Source organism: Falco peregrinus, chromosome 2 (genome assembly GCF_023634155.1).
Source record: "Falco peregrinus isolate bFalPer1 chromosome 2, bFalPer1.pri, whole genome shotgun sequence".
NCBI classification, from domain to species: Eukaryota; Metazoa; Chordata; class Aves; order Falconiformes; family Falconidae; genus Falco; species Falco peregrinus.
The window spans coordinates 75418099-75432910 of NC_073722.1; the positions used below are offsets into that span (position 1 = coordinate 75418099).

The 14812-nt window shown below is 42.6% G+C and overlaps 1 protein-coding gene across 3 annotated transcripts in view; it reads left to right on the forward strand.

The window, feature by feature from the left end:
• The window catches only part of SNCA (synuclein alpha), a 71060-nt gene that overhangs the window by 4152 nt on the left and 52096 nt on the right, over positions 1–14812 (forward strand). For all 3 annotated transcript variants that reach the window (XM_055797909.1, XM_055797910.1, XM_055797911.1), the window contains exons 3-4: positions 4128–4169; positions 13386–13531. In XM_055797909.1, coding sequence (XP_055653884.1) covers positions 4128–4169; positions 13386–13531 — 188 coding nt within the window. The remainder of the gene's footprint in view (positions 1–4127; positions 4170–13385; positions 13532–14812) is intronic.

The following is a 14812-nucleotide window of genomic DNA, read 5'->3' on the forward strand; positions in this document are numbered from 1 at the left end:
GGGAAACGGGGAGCTGGGTATTTCTCTGTCTGCTTCCCAAGCCTGCAGCAGGGGTGGCTCTTCTGGGCAGTGTTAGCAAAGGCTGGTGTGATATCTCTCCGTTCTGCAGGCTGGTAACGGTTGCAATGCAAAAGAGGAGCAGCACACTGCCTTAGCGATCCTGAAGGTTTCTTCCTTCCTATCTTTCTAGCTGAGTTTTCAGATCCAAGTTTCACGGCCAGATTAAGCTGTGAAAGCTGCCTGACATCCTGGAAAAAAGAACCTCACAACACTGGGCTGAGAAGGATGTGTTAATCGTTTTCAGTTTCAGCAGTCAGCTCCATAACATTCAGCCTTCCACTGCTGCTGCAGAATTAATAAGATGCAAAGTTTTTGGTCCAAATCTCCTAGATGATATGGTCTCCCACTGAAATCAGTGGAATTAAGTAAATATAGAAAACATCCAGACCTTTCTGTCCAGGCTGCTCTTAGCTATTATGTGGAAGGTTGTAACATAATTCTATCTGGTAAAAATTCTATTAACAAAAGCTGCTGCTTGGGATGAAATGTGGTTGTTATAACATCTTGTTTGTTCCTCTCTCTCTCAGTTCCCTTTGGCATGGGGGAAACTGAAAGGGTTCTGAGGGACAGTGACATATTGGAGGATTAACTAACTGTCCTTTCTTCCCTCAGTCCACTGTCTTTGTCCTGCTTTTTAATACCCAAGATACTGTTCAGTACAGTCTATAGTGTGTATACTTTGGGGGGGGGGGGGGGGGGGTGTCCACCTAAATTACTCTGCTGATGTATTTCAGCATTGGCCAGCTGAAATCAGTGGCTCAGTCTTGACTCATACAAGCAGAGCATCAGGACCTTTCTTGATGTCCAACAAAGGTCTGATCATTCATTAGAAGGGAGGACTGAGGCTTAGCAGCCCTGGGCTGCATTGTGCATGCTGTAAATTTAAGACTAGGTCTTTATGTATCCTTCAAGAGCTGTTGGTGTGAAGCAGTGAGGAAATGAGTGGCCATACGTGCCCCCCGTCGCTTTGAAACCAGGAACCAAGAGTAAGAAGGATGGTCTTGCATGCTCTTATTAGTGCTCAGGAGCTCCTCTGAGCTTTTTGTGTGCTGCCAGGGAGCTGAAGTTTTTGCTCAATTGCCTCTTGAGTGCATGTTCAGTGCTCAGGAACAGAAGTTTCCGGTCTGATAATTTCTGACGTGTTGCACCGTAGCAGAGCATAGGAATAGTTTATTAGGAGCAGGATGGCTAGGGATGAGTTGTTTACTACTCCCTGTGCTTAGCTGGCACATGGCCTTGGAGTAGAAGAGTGCAATCATGACCTATTTGGCAAGACCATCCAAATTTCCTCTGCTGCACTCTCTTTTCATAAGGTTTCTTATTTTCCTTTGGTAGTAGAAAAGCCAGTGGAGTAGTCAAGGGACTCAAGGTCCCTCTGATGGAATAATGGGGTTCAGTGCCTGGGAGCAAGTGTTTTCCTTAGACAATGATTTCCCCTTCCCCTAATTTGGGTTTATGTCTCCCTGTCTTTAACCAGGAAGAGTAGTGTTACCGTGTACTACTATTGCTTCTGCATCACCTAAGTAGTGTCGGTCAGTGTTAGGTTTCTCGGTCTTTATATTATCCCTACTCTGATTCCACTGTTCCCTTTGTTACGCAGGGTACAAATGAGCAAGAGTATTGATGTTTTGGGACCATGAGAATGAAAGGCAGCGAGTTTCTATTAGAAACAATGTGGACAACCAGCTTTCCTTCGCTGCCAGCCAGAAGCCATCCTACTGCATTCAACTGTTGTTATTTATAGTCCTGCTTCTGGCAGATCCTAAAATACTTCTAGGTTGCATTGTAGCTGTGACTGCAAAAGCAGCTACTGCCATGTGAGTGTGCAGTGATGGGGCAAATAGTATTGAGCTCTAACGTATGCTGTAAGGTCTGGACCATGGCTTAGCTGGTTGTTTGCCAGGTAATGGATTTGGCTATGCATATCTCTGTTCCGCACAGGTCTGCGAGCTGAGATTTCGTTACAGAAAAGCCTGTCTTCCACTAGCAGAGACTAGCATTTCTGTATTAGTTGTGGCTATAGCAGTGTTGCTTCAGGGTAAGTGAAGTAAGAATCAAGTTGCTTATGTCCCTCAGGATATACGGTTGCAGAAGTCCTCAGGGAGTTCTCCTGTATCATTCATCTCTTGCCAGCCCTAGGGAACTGAGTATTTGCTTTTCACAGGTTTCCATGTGTTTAATAGCTTGTCTTGCAGGCAATAACTTCAACAAGATGAATGAGATGTTGGCCAGGCCTAACAATGCATTTTAAAGTGTATGCTTAACAGTAAGTATTCTGATGGACATGCTGTAAGCCTGAAGTGGTGTTTAGTCTTTTTCTAGAAGTCAGTAGAACCATCATCTGCTTGGATTCCAGTATGTGGTCAAAGTGCTTTGCGGCTTCAGCTCACATGGTGCCGCAAGATTGAGAACCGAAGTCCTGAAACAAGTCCTTAGACATGAACATCTTGGATTTAATAAAATGGACAATTCTTTCAATGGTAAATATCTTCAGTGAGAGAAAACAAGCTTTTTTAAAAGTGAAAATCAGAATAGAGGGGGAAGACAACTTCTCAGCTGTTTAACCTCTTCATTAGCTAGTTAAAAGAACATGTTTTACTTTATGTGGCTTTTTTTTTTTTCTTATTTGTCATGGATTATTATGCTGGTCTTGCTCATGGATAACAGTTCAATGTTGTAATCCATCTGATAGTGCCATAAATACATGGCTTAAATTCCATAAATGGGCACTAGTAGCAAGTCAGGCATATTGATCAATGAACTTGCATTGCATTTCAGTATTTAATTGTATTATTGTAAACAGTTGTGATCAAAGTTGCTTTCTTCTAATATATTTCTGCTTATATCAGTTTGTATATGACTTTACTCTTACAATATCTATATAATTTTAGCTTGACACTGTAAAATGAGAAGTATAAATGATAATGTCTCGAGTACTGAATGACATACAGACAAAAAATTGCATTAGAAATAAGATAACTTCTATGTAGGTAACAAAGTCATCCTATCTGTAGCAGACCAGGGTAAGATGATAAACTAGGAGCCATAAACTCTGTCTCTGTAATGCTTAATTGCACATTGTTCAGCATCATAGTCCACAAATGGATACTAATCCCTGGAATGCAGCCAAATTATTAAACCTGACAAGGACAAGCAGAGCTCTGGTAGGGACAATGACATGGAGTTACGTTTTCAATAGCACTATGTGCTAATTTGTTTCTCTTCCCATTGAAGACGTGAGAGGTTGTTCCCTTTCATGCAGTGTGGTAAAAAGTCATGGTATCCTTACAGAGGTGTGCCAGAAACCAGTCTGGTCTTCAGGGTGGCAGTCACACTGCTTGTACAGGTCTTGCGTTACATATCAGTCTAGTACTGGGTTTAGGTTGCTGTCTGCAGAATCATTAGCTGTCATACATGCCAGTGACAAGGAGGACACTGGATGCAGCAGACCTTGGGTTTGACGCTGGTGGCATTTTCACATTTGACACCTATCCACTGTTTAATGTTTCCCATTCAGATTAATTTTTGTCTATATCTAGCTAGCACTACCAGCTCCCCATGATTTTAACCTCTGGGCCTTTCTGTGGTTCAGTAACGGTTGTTAACCCCTGCAAACTGAGATCTGGAGGAGAGTTGTAAGATGAAATTTTAAGGATCTTCTGGAATTTTTGGCTCTGATGTTCTGCAAATGCATGTGTGAGCCTCCATAGGATGTTAACATTAACGTGGTTTCTGTGCAGAGTTATCCATGTGAGTTTGCAAAGTGGGAGGCTTAATTAACACTGCTATTAAGAAAATGGCATGGAAGTCAGTACATGCAAACAATAAACTGCAGAAGCATTCCCAGTATTAGTCACCTTTCCACAGTCAGTATACACTCATGCAGTTGCTCTTTATTGATAATTCTGCCTATTCCCTTAGATTGAATTTCTCTTTAATTTTAATAGTCTTAGAAAATTCTGTATGCAACTGTGTAATCTATGTGTTCATCCCTCTTCATCATCTATCTAGTCTTTACCAGTACTTAAGAAGATGTATTTTTCAACCTGATATTGTTCTTTGTTTAGGTTCCAGGACCAAGGAAGGCGTTGTTCATGGTGTCACAACGGGTAAGACAATTGTCTCTTAATTTCAACTCCTTGCCTTTGTTTGATGAACCAACCATTTAGCTGTTAAAAATTCTGTGTGTTTTTTTGAGAGCTCTCCAATTTATGAAAGAAAAACACAGAACAATCAAGAGGCAGAAAGCAGTGTGCGTTTTGTCAAAATGATACACTGTTCTACAATCAAAGATGTAAATTTAATACAGTTGTTTCCGTGGGAGAAGGGGTTTTTGAGGGATGTTGTGAATCAAAGTCAAGCAGTACTAGTATGAGGCAAGAGACTAATGCCCTAACCAGAAAGAAATAACTTGCTTTTGTAGAAGTAGATAAATCAGGGGTCTTTCTCTTGTTTGTTCATTTCCAAAGGTGAAATATTATGTGCTGGAAAGTTATAAACTAATTGGCGTAAAAAAAAATTAGGTCTGTCCTTTTTTTTTTCTTTTTCCCTTTTTCTTTTTACTTTTTCCCCCTTTTCTTTTTTGTTTTCTTTTTTCCCCTTTTTTTCTGTTTTCTTTTTTTACTTTTTTCTGTTTTCTTTTTTTCCTTTTTTCTTTTTCTTCCTTTTTCCTCCTTTTTTTCCTCCGTTTTCCCCTTTTTTCCTCCTTTTTTTTCTTTTTTTCTTTGCTGTGAATAACTTCGACTTACAGAAACTGCAAGCCTGGCTTGGGTGCCCGGGTTTGTCTCCTTGCGATCTGAGCAGGCAGAAAAGCGGGATCTGGAGAAGAGGGATGCGGCAGGCGAAGTGAGGCGGGGGTTGGGCACCTGTCGGGGGGCTTCGTCTGCCGGCGCCGGGCTGGCAGCCGGAGCGGCCCGGTGCAGTGGCAGAAATGGCTGCAGGGAACGGGGGAAGGGGAAGCGCTGCAGGAGGAGCCTTCCCCGTGCGGCGGGGGCTGCGGGAGTCGCCTGCAAGGGGGAACCGCAGCCAGGCCTTTGCGGGTTGGAAGGGCGAGGCCAGCAGCGCGTCCCGGCGGCGGAGCGGGGGGGTGCGCAGCGGGTCCCGCCCCCGCCGTGGGTGCCGCAGCCCAGCCGTGCGGTCGCTGCCCCGGTTGCGGGCTGGCTGCGGCGGGGCTGGCGGCGGCGCCACGGCGGTGCGGGCCGGCCTGCTGCGGGTGCCGCGCCGGGGGCGGGGGGGGGGGGGGGGGAAGCGGCTCGGCAGGGGGCGCTCCCCGCGCGGCTGGGTCGGCGCCCGCTGATTGGACGAGCCGGCAAGGGGCGGAGCCCGCCCCCGGCCGCGCGGGAGATTCGCAGCTGCGGGCGGAGCGGCCCTGTGAGGGGGCAGGCGGGGGCACCGCGGAGCCTGAAGGGGGCTCGGCTCCCGGGGCGGTGCGCGGCGCCCGGCCTCCGCCGGTGGGTCCCGGGGCGGTGCGCACACGCCAGCCCGGCAGGCCCAGGGTGTGTGCTGTGGCAGCAGGCCGCCGCAGGGGGCTGCACGAGGAACCTTCTGGAACCCTCTCAGCCACCTGGTATGAGGGCCTGGGTAGGGCAGAACGCAGGGTTAGACAGAAGAGGAGGGACCTGTGTAAGGCCCTCGGCAAGGGCACGGCAGCCAAGCACTCAGCAAGGCCCACGTTAAGACCGGTGCTGAGAAGCAACAGCTGGCGAGTTGCAGCTGGTGACCCCTCCCAAGCAGGAGAGAGGCACCATCTGTGCCTCCACTCTTCAGGGAGCTGGCTGCCTCTGGGGCCCATCGGGGATGGCACCGGGCAGCTGGTGCCCGTAGGACAGTCTTCAAGCTGTTACCCACCTACCCCCAACCTTTCCTACAGGCACAGATGATGTTGCAACCAGAAGCCCAAGGTAGAAGAAAGCAATTTCATGGCCCTGGGAGGCCCGCTGAAAGGCCCGGGAGCACAGGTAGTGTCTTCCTCAATCTTCCCAGTGATGGGGAGAGGGTTTGGAAGAAACAGGCATGCCCCAGACATCAATCTCTGGCTCCAGGGCCAGTGCCTCTGCCAGAACCTTGGTTTTTATAATCGTGGAGGAGTCCTTGAAACACAAGATACTCCAGGGCCTGATGGCATCCACCTGTCCTGATGAGGAAAATGAGTCTTTGCTCATAAGCTGACAGCACTGATGGAGAGGACTTTAAACCGGTACATCTGTGGCTGCAGGGAATTCCACCTGAACTTAATATCCAAGCACCACCTGTGCTCTTAGTGGGTCTTGATTCCAGCCTTGTTTCCAACAACACACAGTGTGGTTTTCGGGTAAGGTGTGCTTGCTGTGCCCGGACTCATGCTGCTAGTGTGGTGTGGGTGTGCCCCATCGCCACCACCGTTCCTGAAGGACTCTTGTGACTCATCAGCGTGTCCCACTGGAGTTGCTTGGGTGGGAGGATAGAAGGGAAATGGCTTGTAGGAAAGCAGATGATCTCAGTTTCGATAAACTGATTTGAATTTGTTGCAGTTGTGAGAGTTTTGAAATGTTTTTTGTAACTGCCTAATCTTTCAGTAGCAACAGCACTTTCAGACTTTGAAGTTAATGCTGGCTGGGTATGTATATTCACATTAGCATTTCTACACTGAAAAAGTGTAAATTTGCATTTTTAAATAGATTTTCAGGGATCATCTTTAGGTATGAACTGAAACCAGTAGCCAGTAATTTGTAGTAAATGGCAAAATGAATGGAGGTCTTTTTGGTCTCCACAGAGTGCAGGAAAGCCTCAGTGGACCATAGTGTATTGAACAGAACACGTAATTTTCTGCTGCAGAATATGGGATTTCTAGGGATGCGAAGAAAATGTCTGGTGAAGAAATTTAAGGTGGTTTTTCCCCTAAGAAATTAGAAAACAAACAAGTATGGGAGTAGAAAAGGATTTCTTCTTTCTGTTCTGTGTATAGCTTTTGTATCATTCACCTGTGTTCATGTAAGCCAATGCAAAGGATAAACAAGTGTAGGTACACCAAATGGCAGTACGTAATATCGCAACCCAAATAAATGGTGGAGGAGTCAGTCAAGAGTATTTTTAGTAACAAAACTGAACGGAACATCTATGATAGTCCCTCAGAGTTTAGCCTCAGGCTGAAAGTGCAGGCTGTTGTTAGGAGGTTTGAAATCCCAGCTTGTTAGACCTCAATTAAGAGAAATATTCGGAGGGATCATTACTGTAACCAGTAGAGGATTGCAGTAGAATGAGGTTTGAGGCACATTTATCTAATAACGTCACACATGGGATAATACAGATCATACAGAGGTGGGAATGGCAACTGACAGCACTAGCAAGCAAGTTAATAGAGGTGATGTTCACCAAGCTGAGCTGTGATAGAATAAAAGTCAATGGCGTTCGCACATGTGAAACTTGCTGAAGCACTGGGACTCTGTAGGAGGCTATCTTAGTGGGGAACTTCTTTTTGTTGTCCTGAGAAACAACTGACCTTGAATGCTGCAAGTATCCATCTTTATCTGATTGCACTATGTGTAGTGAAGACAGGAAATTTAAGTAGATGAAAATAATTTTTGACAGGTTTGGAAAGATGATAAATTTTGTTCTGGAAGATGCAAAACAGGCTGTAAAGCCGAACATAAGGAGAGCACGTTACGTGCTGGGCCTGTGAATAGAAAATGCAGACATGTTACTGCAAATTTTAGGCAAAACAGTGGTGACTGCTCACCTACTTTAGGAAGTGGGTGACAGAAAGTGGAACACCCAAAGCTTGGGAATAATGGGTTCTGTGCCACAGTTTGCTTCCTTCTGCTCTAGTAAACTGTTTGAGAGGCATTTGACTGTTGAATGAAAATGGAAAAATGAATAGAGGACATACATGTTGAAATGTGGCAGTGACAAGAGAAGACAATACAAAATCCAGAGAGCATGGTTTCTAAAATGAAACATCATGGGTTTGGTAGTGTAAGACAGAGGAATTGCTTGGGCATATATTTTACAAATAAAAAACTTTAAAAAAATTTACTCTGTGAAGAGTGGTTCTGGCAAGCAGAGAAGGCAGGTAAAGCCAGATGTGGGTGCACTCTAGTGATGCTGTAAGACATAATATGAAGACACTGAGAAATGCTAGTGAAGTTGTCTTAGAAATCCAATCCATTTAAATCAATGCTTTTAAAGTTGATGTGAGAAGACTGCCTTTCAGGGCACTTGTAAAGACCTACTTGTCTCTTTCCACAGGACTAGGAGTTCACCAGTTCTGGTGATCTTACGATGCGCCAGGGAGTTAATGTCATGTGAAACCTCAGGTGAAATAGTACACTTTATGTGAATAAAAATTATTCAAGAGGTTGGAGGCAGTCAAATGCAAGCTAGAGTCACAGATCAAAGTGAGTGTGTGTTCACAGTAGTGCAGTCAGTCCTTTCTTTCCTGTCTGAGCTCCAAGGTCTTGCTAGCTTTGCTGTTTTTGAGTAGTTTGTTGTTCAAAACCCTTTGCTGGTGAAGGGACTGGGAGCTGACACACGCTCAAGTGCTGAACAACTAAATAGGCTTTTTGGTCAGTTTGTTTTCAAACAGAGGAATACTAGACTGGGATATTTCTTGCTTTAAATAAAATGTGACCTGATTGTACCAAGTTTAGTAACACTGAGACACTGTAAAATGAGGATACCCGGTTGTGATTCACAGGAATACGGTGAGCCTGTTACTTGTCAGATCACCCTTTCTCAGAACTTCTGAAGATGAAGCAGTTCTGCTTATTGATTTGATGGGGTGTTAGCTGCATATCTGACTTGCCTCCCTAATTAACATGTCTACTGGCCTTTGACTGTAAATGCATAATTCATCCATCTTGCTTATCTCCTAGGGATAAGTGTCCAGAAATGTCCAGTATCAGAAATGAAATATTTACACTCCATGTCCTGAAAATCAAAGTAAAGCACTGGTTTGTACAAAAGATGAGGGCCAAAAAGCCCTTGATACATCAGCTATGTGTCCATTTCCTGAAGCTGAGTCAAGACACAATGTCCACAGTTATGAGACAGTCAAGTGTTTTGCTTAATTCTTTTATCTGATCATTCTTGTTCTTAATGTTCTTAGTAATTGGTATTCCTGTTGTGTTTGTTTTAACTCTGTTAGGTATCTTACGGTAAATTGTATGAATTAAGGAAACCCCAATGTATTTATGGCTTCTTTGTAAATTAATTTTTAAGTACCGAAGACAGCCTTATTGTCTGAAATTCATGTTCAAAGGTATATTTAGCGCAGTAAGAGTAATTTTATTAATTCAGAGAAATCCTGCCGTTTTCATCTATTGTTTTTTGAAATTGAAAGTAACTAGTTCTCATTATGAATTGCTCCAGAGGTTTCACATTGATATCCTGTTACCCAGTTGCCTATAATAAGTAGGGAAAAGAAAGCTTTAATGATAGTAATTTTTGCACAGTGCTGTCATCAGTGTTCGAACTTCAAAGTTAGCCTTGGCAGGGTCATTGTACACCATCCCAGGACCATTTACTGGAGTGGACAGTCTCTGCACGGATGGATAGATGTAATCTGGCCACAGCACAGCAGAACCGTGCAGAGGCTTGTTTACTCTGTTTCTCAGCACCATTATGCAAAGTAGGCATCAACTTTACAAAGACTTAATGGCTTAAGATCATTAAACAGCCTGGTATTCAGATTGATTTGACTGGTCTGTATCAACTCCCTGCATTTTTAACTGGTTTTGTTTCCCTGCTTAGTGTAAGTGATAAAATACATGAGACTGGAAACCTGTTTTGTTTTTAATTCTCCTCTCCCTGGGGTTTCAGAGCTGAAGGGTCACTAGGCTGGAGTTTATTTACACAGTCACTCTGGTAATGGGGACTTTGGTATTTAGGTATTCCTTAAGAGACATGAAAGAAGACTGTCTTTCTCTTGCTAATATGAGTGCTTTTGGGAATCTGTGCTGTGTAGACTTTTCTGGATTTATTTTCATGGCTCTGATTTCTGAAGCAGTGTATGAGAGAGCTTTCATGGTACCTCCTGCATCAGCTTGCTTATGCTATGTCGTGTGCTGGTTTTGGCTGGGGCAGAGTTAATTTTCTTTGCGGTAGCTAGGATGGTGCTGTGTTTTGGATTTGTGCTGGAAACAGTGTTGATAACACGAGGATGTTTCAGTCATTGCTGAGCAGCACCTGCACAGAGCCAAGGTCTTTTCTGCCACTCAGCCACCCCACCAGCGAGCAGGCTGGGGGGGCACAAGAATTCAGGAGGGGACACAGCTGGGACAGCTGACCCCAAGTGACCAAAGGGATGTCCCTGACCATATGATGCTGTCCTATTATTCAGAAATAAAACTAGGCAGGAGGTTGGCTGGTGGGGCTGCTGCTCAGAGACTGCCTGGGCATCAGTTGGTTGGTGGTGACCAACTCTTTTTGCATCACTTGTCTTTTCTGGGTTTTTTTAATCTTTCTTTGTTATTTTCCTTTCCATGATAATTTGTGATTGTTACTATTTCAATTATTAAACTGTTCTTAACTCAAACCACAACTTTTCTCACTTTCACCCTTCCAGTTCTCTTCCCCCCCACCCTGCTGAGAGGGGGAGTGAGTGCATGGCAGAGTGGTGCTTAGTTGCTGGTTGGGGTTAAACCATGACCAAACCAAGCAGCAATCTTAAAAGTAGTAACAAAAGCAGTATATTTATCAGGTATCTTGTTGTTGTGCTACTAGACAGGTTAGTGGCCTGATTCATTGCTTCTTTTGTTTTGTTTGCATGCCTTTCCTAGATTAATGTGTTTGTGGGAGGAGAAAACAGACTTCAGACAGAACCTTCCCAAAACACTTTAATTGTGGGAACAGCAGCCACTGGCTAGTCGCTCTTGGTAGGTGGTCATACTTGCCATGACAACGTAGTCTGAGAAATGTAGGTTTAATAATGGTATTGGGAATTAGAGGGTTTATATTGCAGCATCCACAGTGCACTCAATTTTACTTTTATGTCTTGATATTTTTCTTTTGACATGCAGCTTGTTAAGAACTTGAGATAATGAAACTAATTATGACTATTAACAATGAACATAGTGCAGCCATGCTTTATCCTTTTATCAGAAGGGGGGACTCTGCTGAAGAGCAGCTGAGCATGTGATCCTTTTCCAGCATTAAGCCTGCTGAATTTGTCTCTTTTAAATGTTCTGCTGTTCAATGTGTTTTGGAAAAGGGAGTTTTCAAAACAGTTTATGTCACTTCCATACAAAAAAAAAAAACAAACCAGAAGAAAATATGTATGAAAAGAACACTGATTTATATATATATAGATATATTTTATCTTGGTTTTGTTTTCTTTTTTCCTACTCTCCCAGAACAGGAATAAGACAGAAGAAAAATAAAAAAGCAATACTGAAACTTACGGGAAAGACTTATCTGTTTTTCTTCAATTCTTTTAATTTCTTAGAGAATATCATCTTAAAATGTATTTTTGGAAGATGATAATCTTTTTACATAGTTCTGCTTGAGATTTCTTCTTGCCATTCTGAATAATATGAAAGTGTTAACAAGTTTCTGTCTCATAGTATTACTCTGTTTCTGAAGGACTGCATGCACAATCAGATCTTAACATTATTTGGAAGATATAACATGTTACTAGGATGCACACTTTAAGTTATGTGTTTGTAAGCACTAATGAAAAACTTAGTATATAAATTTTATCTGTAGAACCCAGAGCTTTTTGTAGTCTTTAGCTGGTAATAATCAAGTGGGGCATCTTACTAGATGTCTTTCTGCACTTGCTAGCATTATGTCAAACCTTCCCTGATGGCAACATTTGCTTTTCAGCAAAACCCACTTTTTTTTTTTTTTTTTTTTCTCGAAAAAGTATGGCAATAGAGTACTGGATGGATACAATGAAATTTCTTGTGAATTTGTGTCTTATGAGCATGTGTAGGTTGGAAGATATTTGGAACAGACTTTATTGTTTCTAGTTTCAGATAATGGTAGTCCTTTGTCCTGCTCTATAGTGAAAGCTCCTGGGTTTGGTCATAACAAAGGTAATACTCAGCTGGTTGCTAACTTTTCACCTTAAGTTAGTTAGAATGAGTGTTAAATGATCTGCCTCCATTTTCAGTCAGCAGGTGTTTATTATTTGGGTTTTTAATAAAAATCATGTACTAGGCACATTGTTTACCTTTCTAGCTTTTTCCTAATTGTTGTTATTTAATGTCAATCATAACAATGTATGCGGTGTGCCCTGTGATATGGACAGCTGATACTCTTTATGTAAGGAATTAAAGAAATTTAATTTATCCATAGAAAGTCCTCTCTTTGTGTCTCTGAAAGGGTGGCCTATCTGCCAAGCAGAATCCATCCCATGCTCGTAAAGGGTGCAGAGCTTATGAATACATTTGATGGATCTGACTGCATTTGGGCTGGAGGACAGCGTAGCATTAGTTAGAATTACAAAATATGATCTGGATGGTTTTGAAGAGGAGTCCCTTGTTTAGTTGAGTAAAGGTGGGGTTTTTTTTCTGAAAATCTGGCTGTGTAACTTTTAGGGATGAAGTCATCCCTCCCATCTCTTTTCGTAGAGTGGTTGCACTACAGTGCAAGCTGCTGTCAGAAAGAGCCCTTGGGGATGGATGAGCAGAAAGAACCCAGTGATATTCTGAAAGGCAGAATGGCAACTGCTGATATATATGTGGGCTAAATGAGTTGTTTTTTCCCTGGAGCTTGGAAGTTAGCTGTTAATCCAGTTTGCTTTGGCATTCACCGTTTTTTTTTAGATTAGTATGTTATAGATGGATGCATCAGCAGTGGGGCAAAAATCTCAATCAGATAAAAGGTTGTATTTGAGATTATCTGGCTGAGCCACAGTAGCTCTGCTTTTTAATCAAGTATATTTAAAAAAGTAAAAATAAAGGAATAATCAGTGGCTTTTGAGTCTAATGTAAACAAATCTTGTCTTCCATGCCCTGTAATGTGCAGCAGGTGTTTGGTGGATTAATTGGAATGCATTTCCAAACTGGGATATATTGAGTGCAATTGTTATACATTACACAGTAAGTTGGGTGTAATAATGGCCCTTAGGTAATGACTGTTCTTCCCTAAAGTACAGCTAGACATGAATGAAAATGTCAAACATCTTTCACATGAAAGAAATTGAGCTGCAGATAAGGTTTATTTTTGCTTCTGCTGCTGCAGTGTTACCAGATGGATAGTCTCATTTCTTTAAGATCCGCTTGGGGTGCATAAAGGATAATGGCCTTACTGCTCTTCATGATGTTGGGCTCTCAGTGATAGATTTTCTGAAAAACTTACAGGTCCCGGAGCCCTAAAGTGTTTTTCCATCTTCTGCTTTTCCTCAGTGGCTGAGAAGACCAAAGAGCAAGTGTCTAATGTTGGGGGAGCTGTGGTGACAGGAGTGACAGCGGTGGCCCAGAAGACGGTGGAAGGAGCAGGGAACATTGCTGCAGCCACTGGCTTGGTGAAGAAGGATCAGTTGGCCAAACAGGTTTGTTTATTTACAGCCTTTTCCAGAAGAAAAAATGAACTATGAGTGGTCTCCCTGAACTGGGGGTCAGATGCAGTGTCAGTGGTATTGAATGCAGGATGATTTGTGTTACGTTAAACAAATGAACAGCAAAGAAAATGTCTACTGTTTATGGCTTGTATTTTGAGTGACTTGCAGGATTTGGGAACTTGAGTAGGATTGGGCATGGAACTTTGCTATTCTGAAAAGTCTTCGCAAATTTGGGTCATGGTTTAAAGTGTGATCTAGTGGCGATTCTGAACTCAGCAGCCTCTAGTGAGGGCCAGCAGCTGTAGGATGGCTGTACAGTTTCATGGAAAGATAACTATTTTTACAAATAACTCAGCATTGAAAAGCAACCTGCTTAATCTGAAAGGTCAAACAGCAAATCTCAGGTTTACGATTTGTATCCTCTGCAGATGAACGAGCCAGAAGGGTGTGTGCACCAGTCCACTAACTGGTTAGATACATTGCATCTAAAGTCAAGATTTAGCAGGAGAGTTTTTTCTATTAATACAGTGACACTAACTCAAAAATGCCTCCAAACTGTTCTGAACTCTTCAGATTAACTTTGCTCTAGCTCATGCCATAAAGCACTCTGTAGATGTTTTTATTCCAGCACTGAAGTGAACATGAAGTATTTGCACAATATCAAGAGTTACTACAGTTTTGTTGCTGATACGCTGCAGTTACAGTCTTCCACTTGCACTTGGTGAACAGTGACTACAGATAGCTGGTGGGAATGATGCTTTCCAAAATGTGTATAGTGTTGTTCAGAGGCAAAAGTAACCTAGAAGAGACAAGCGCTTCCTTTTGTGCTGTTTTGTGTGTGAACATTTAAGTATTATAAAACAGTAGGATTATGAAGAATATTAGTATTTGCACAAAAATGTGGGTGCAATGGATTTAGCATGAAGAAGTTCTATGGTTTATCTTATTTCCAGTCCAGAGGAGCTGGTAAAATTGAATCCTTAAGAAGTCTTCCTTGTCCTTATCTGTTATTGAGGTATATTCCTGTCTGTCTGACAAATCCTATTGGTGCTTTAGTTTGGAAGGAAAAAAGGGTTGTTAGGTTGTGGTAGGCATTCAGTCAACTGTGGTGAATTGATCTTGAAAACATCTCACAAGCAGTTTTGTTCTTTTTCAAAGCAGTTTTCCTGGGAGGGTTTTTAGTCCTATTTTGTTCAGCTATAAGTAAAATGTTGCTTTTGATATGGCCATGATCCTTTGTATAAGCTATACTGTGGATTTACAAAATGAAGT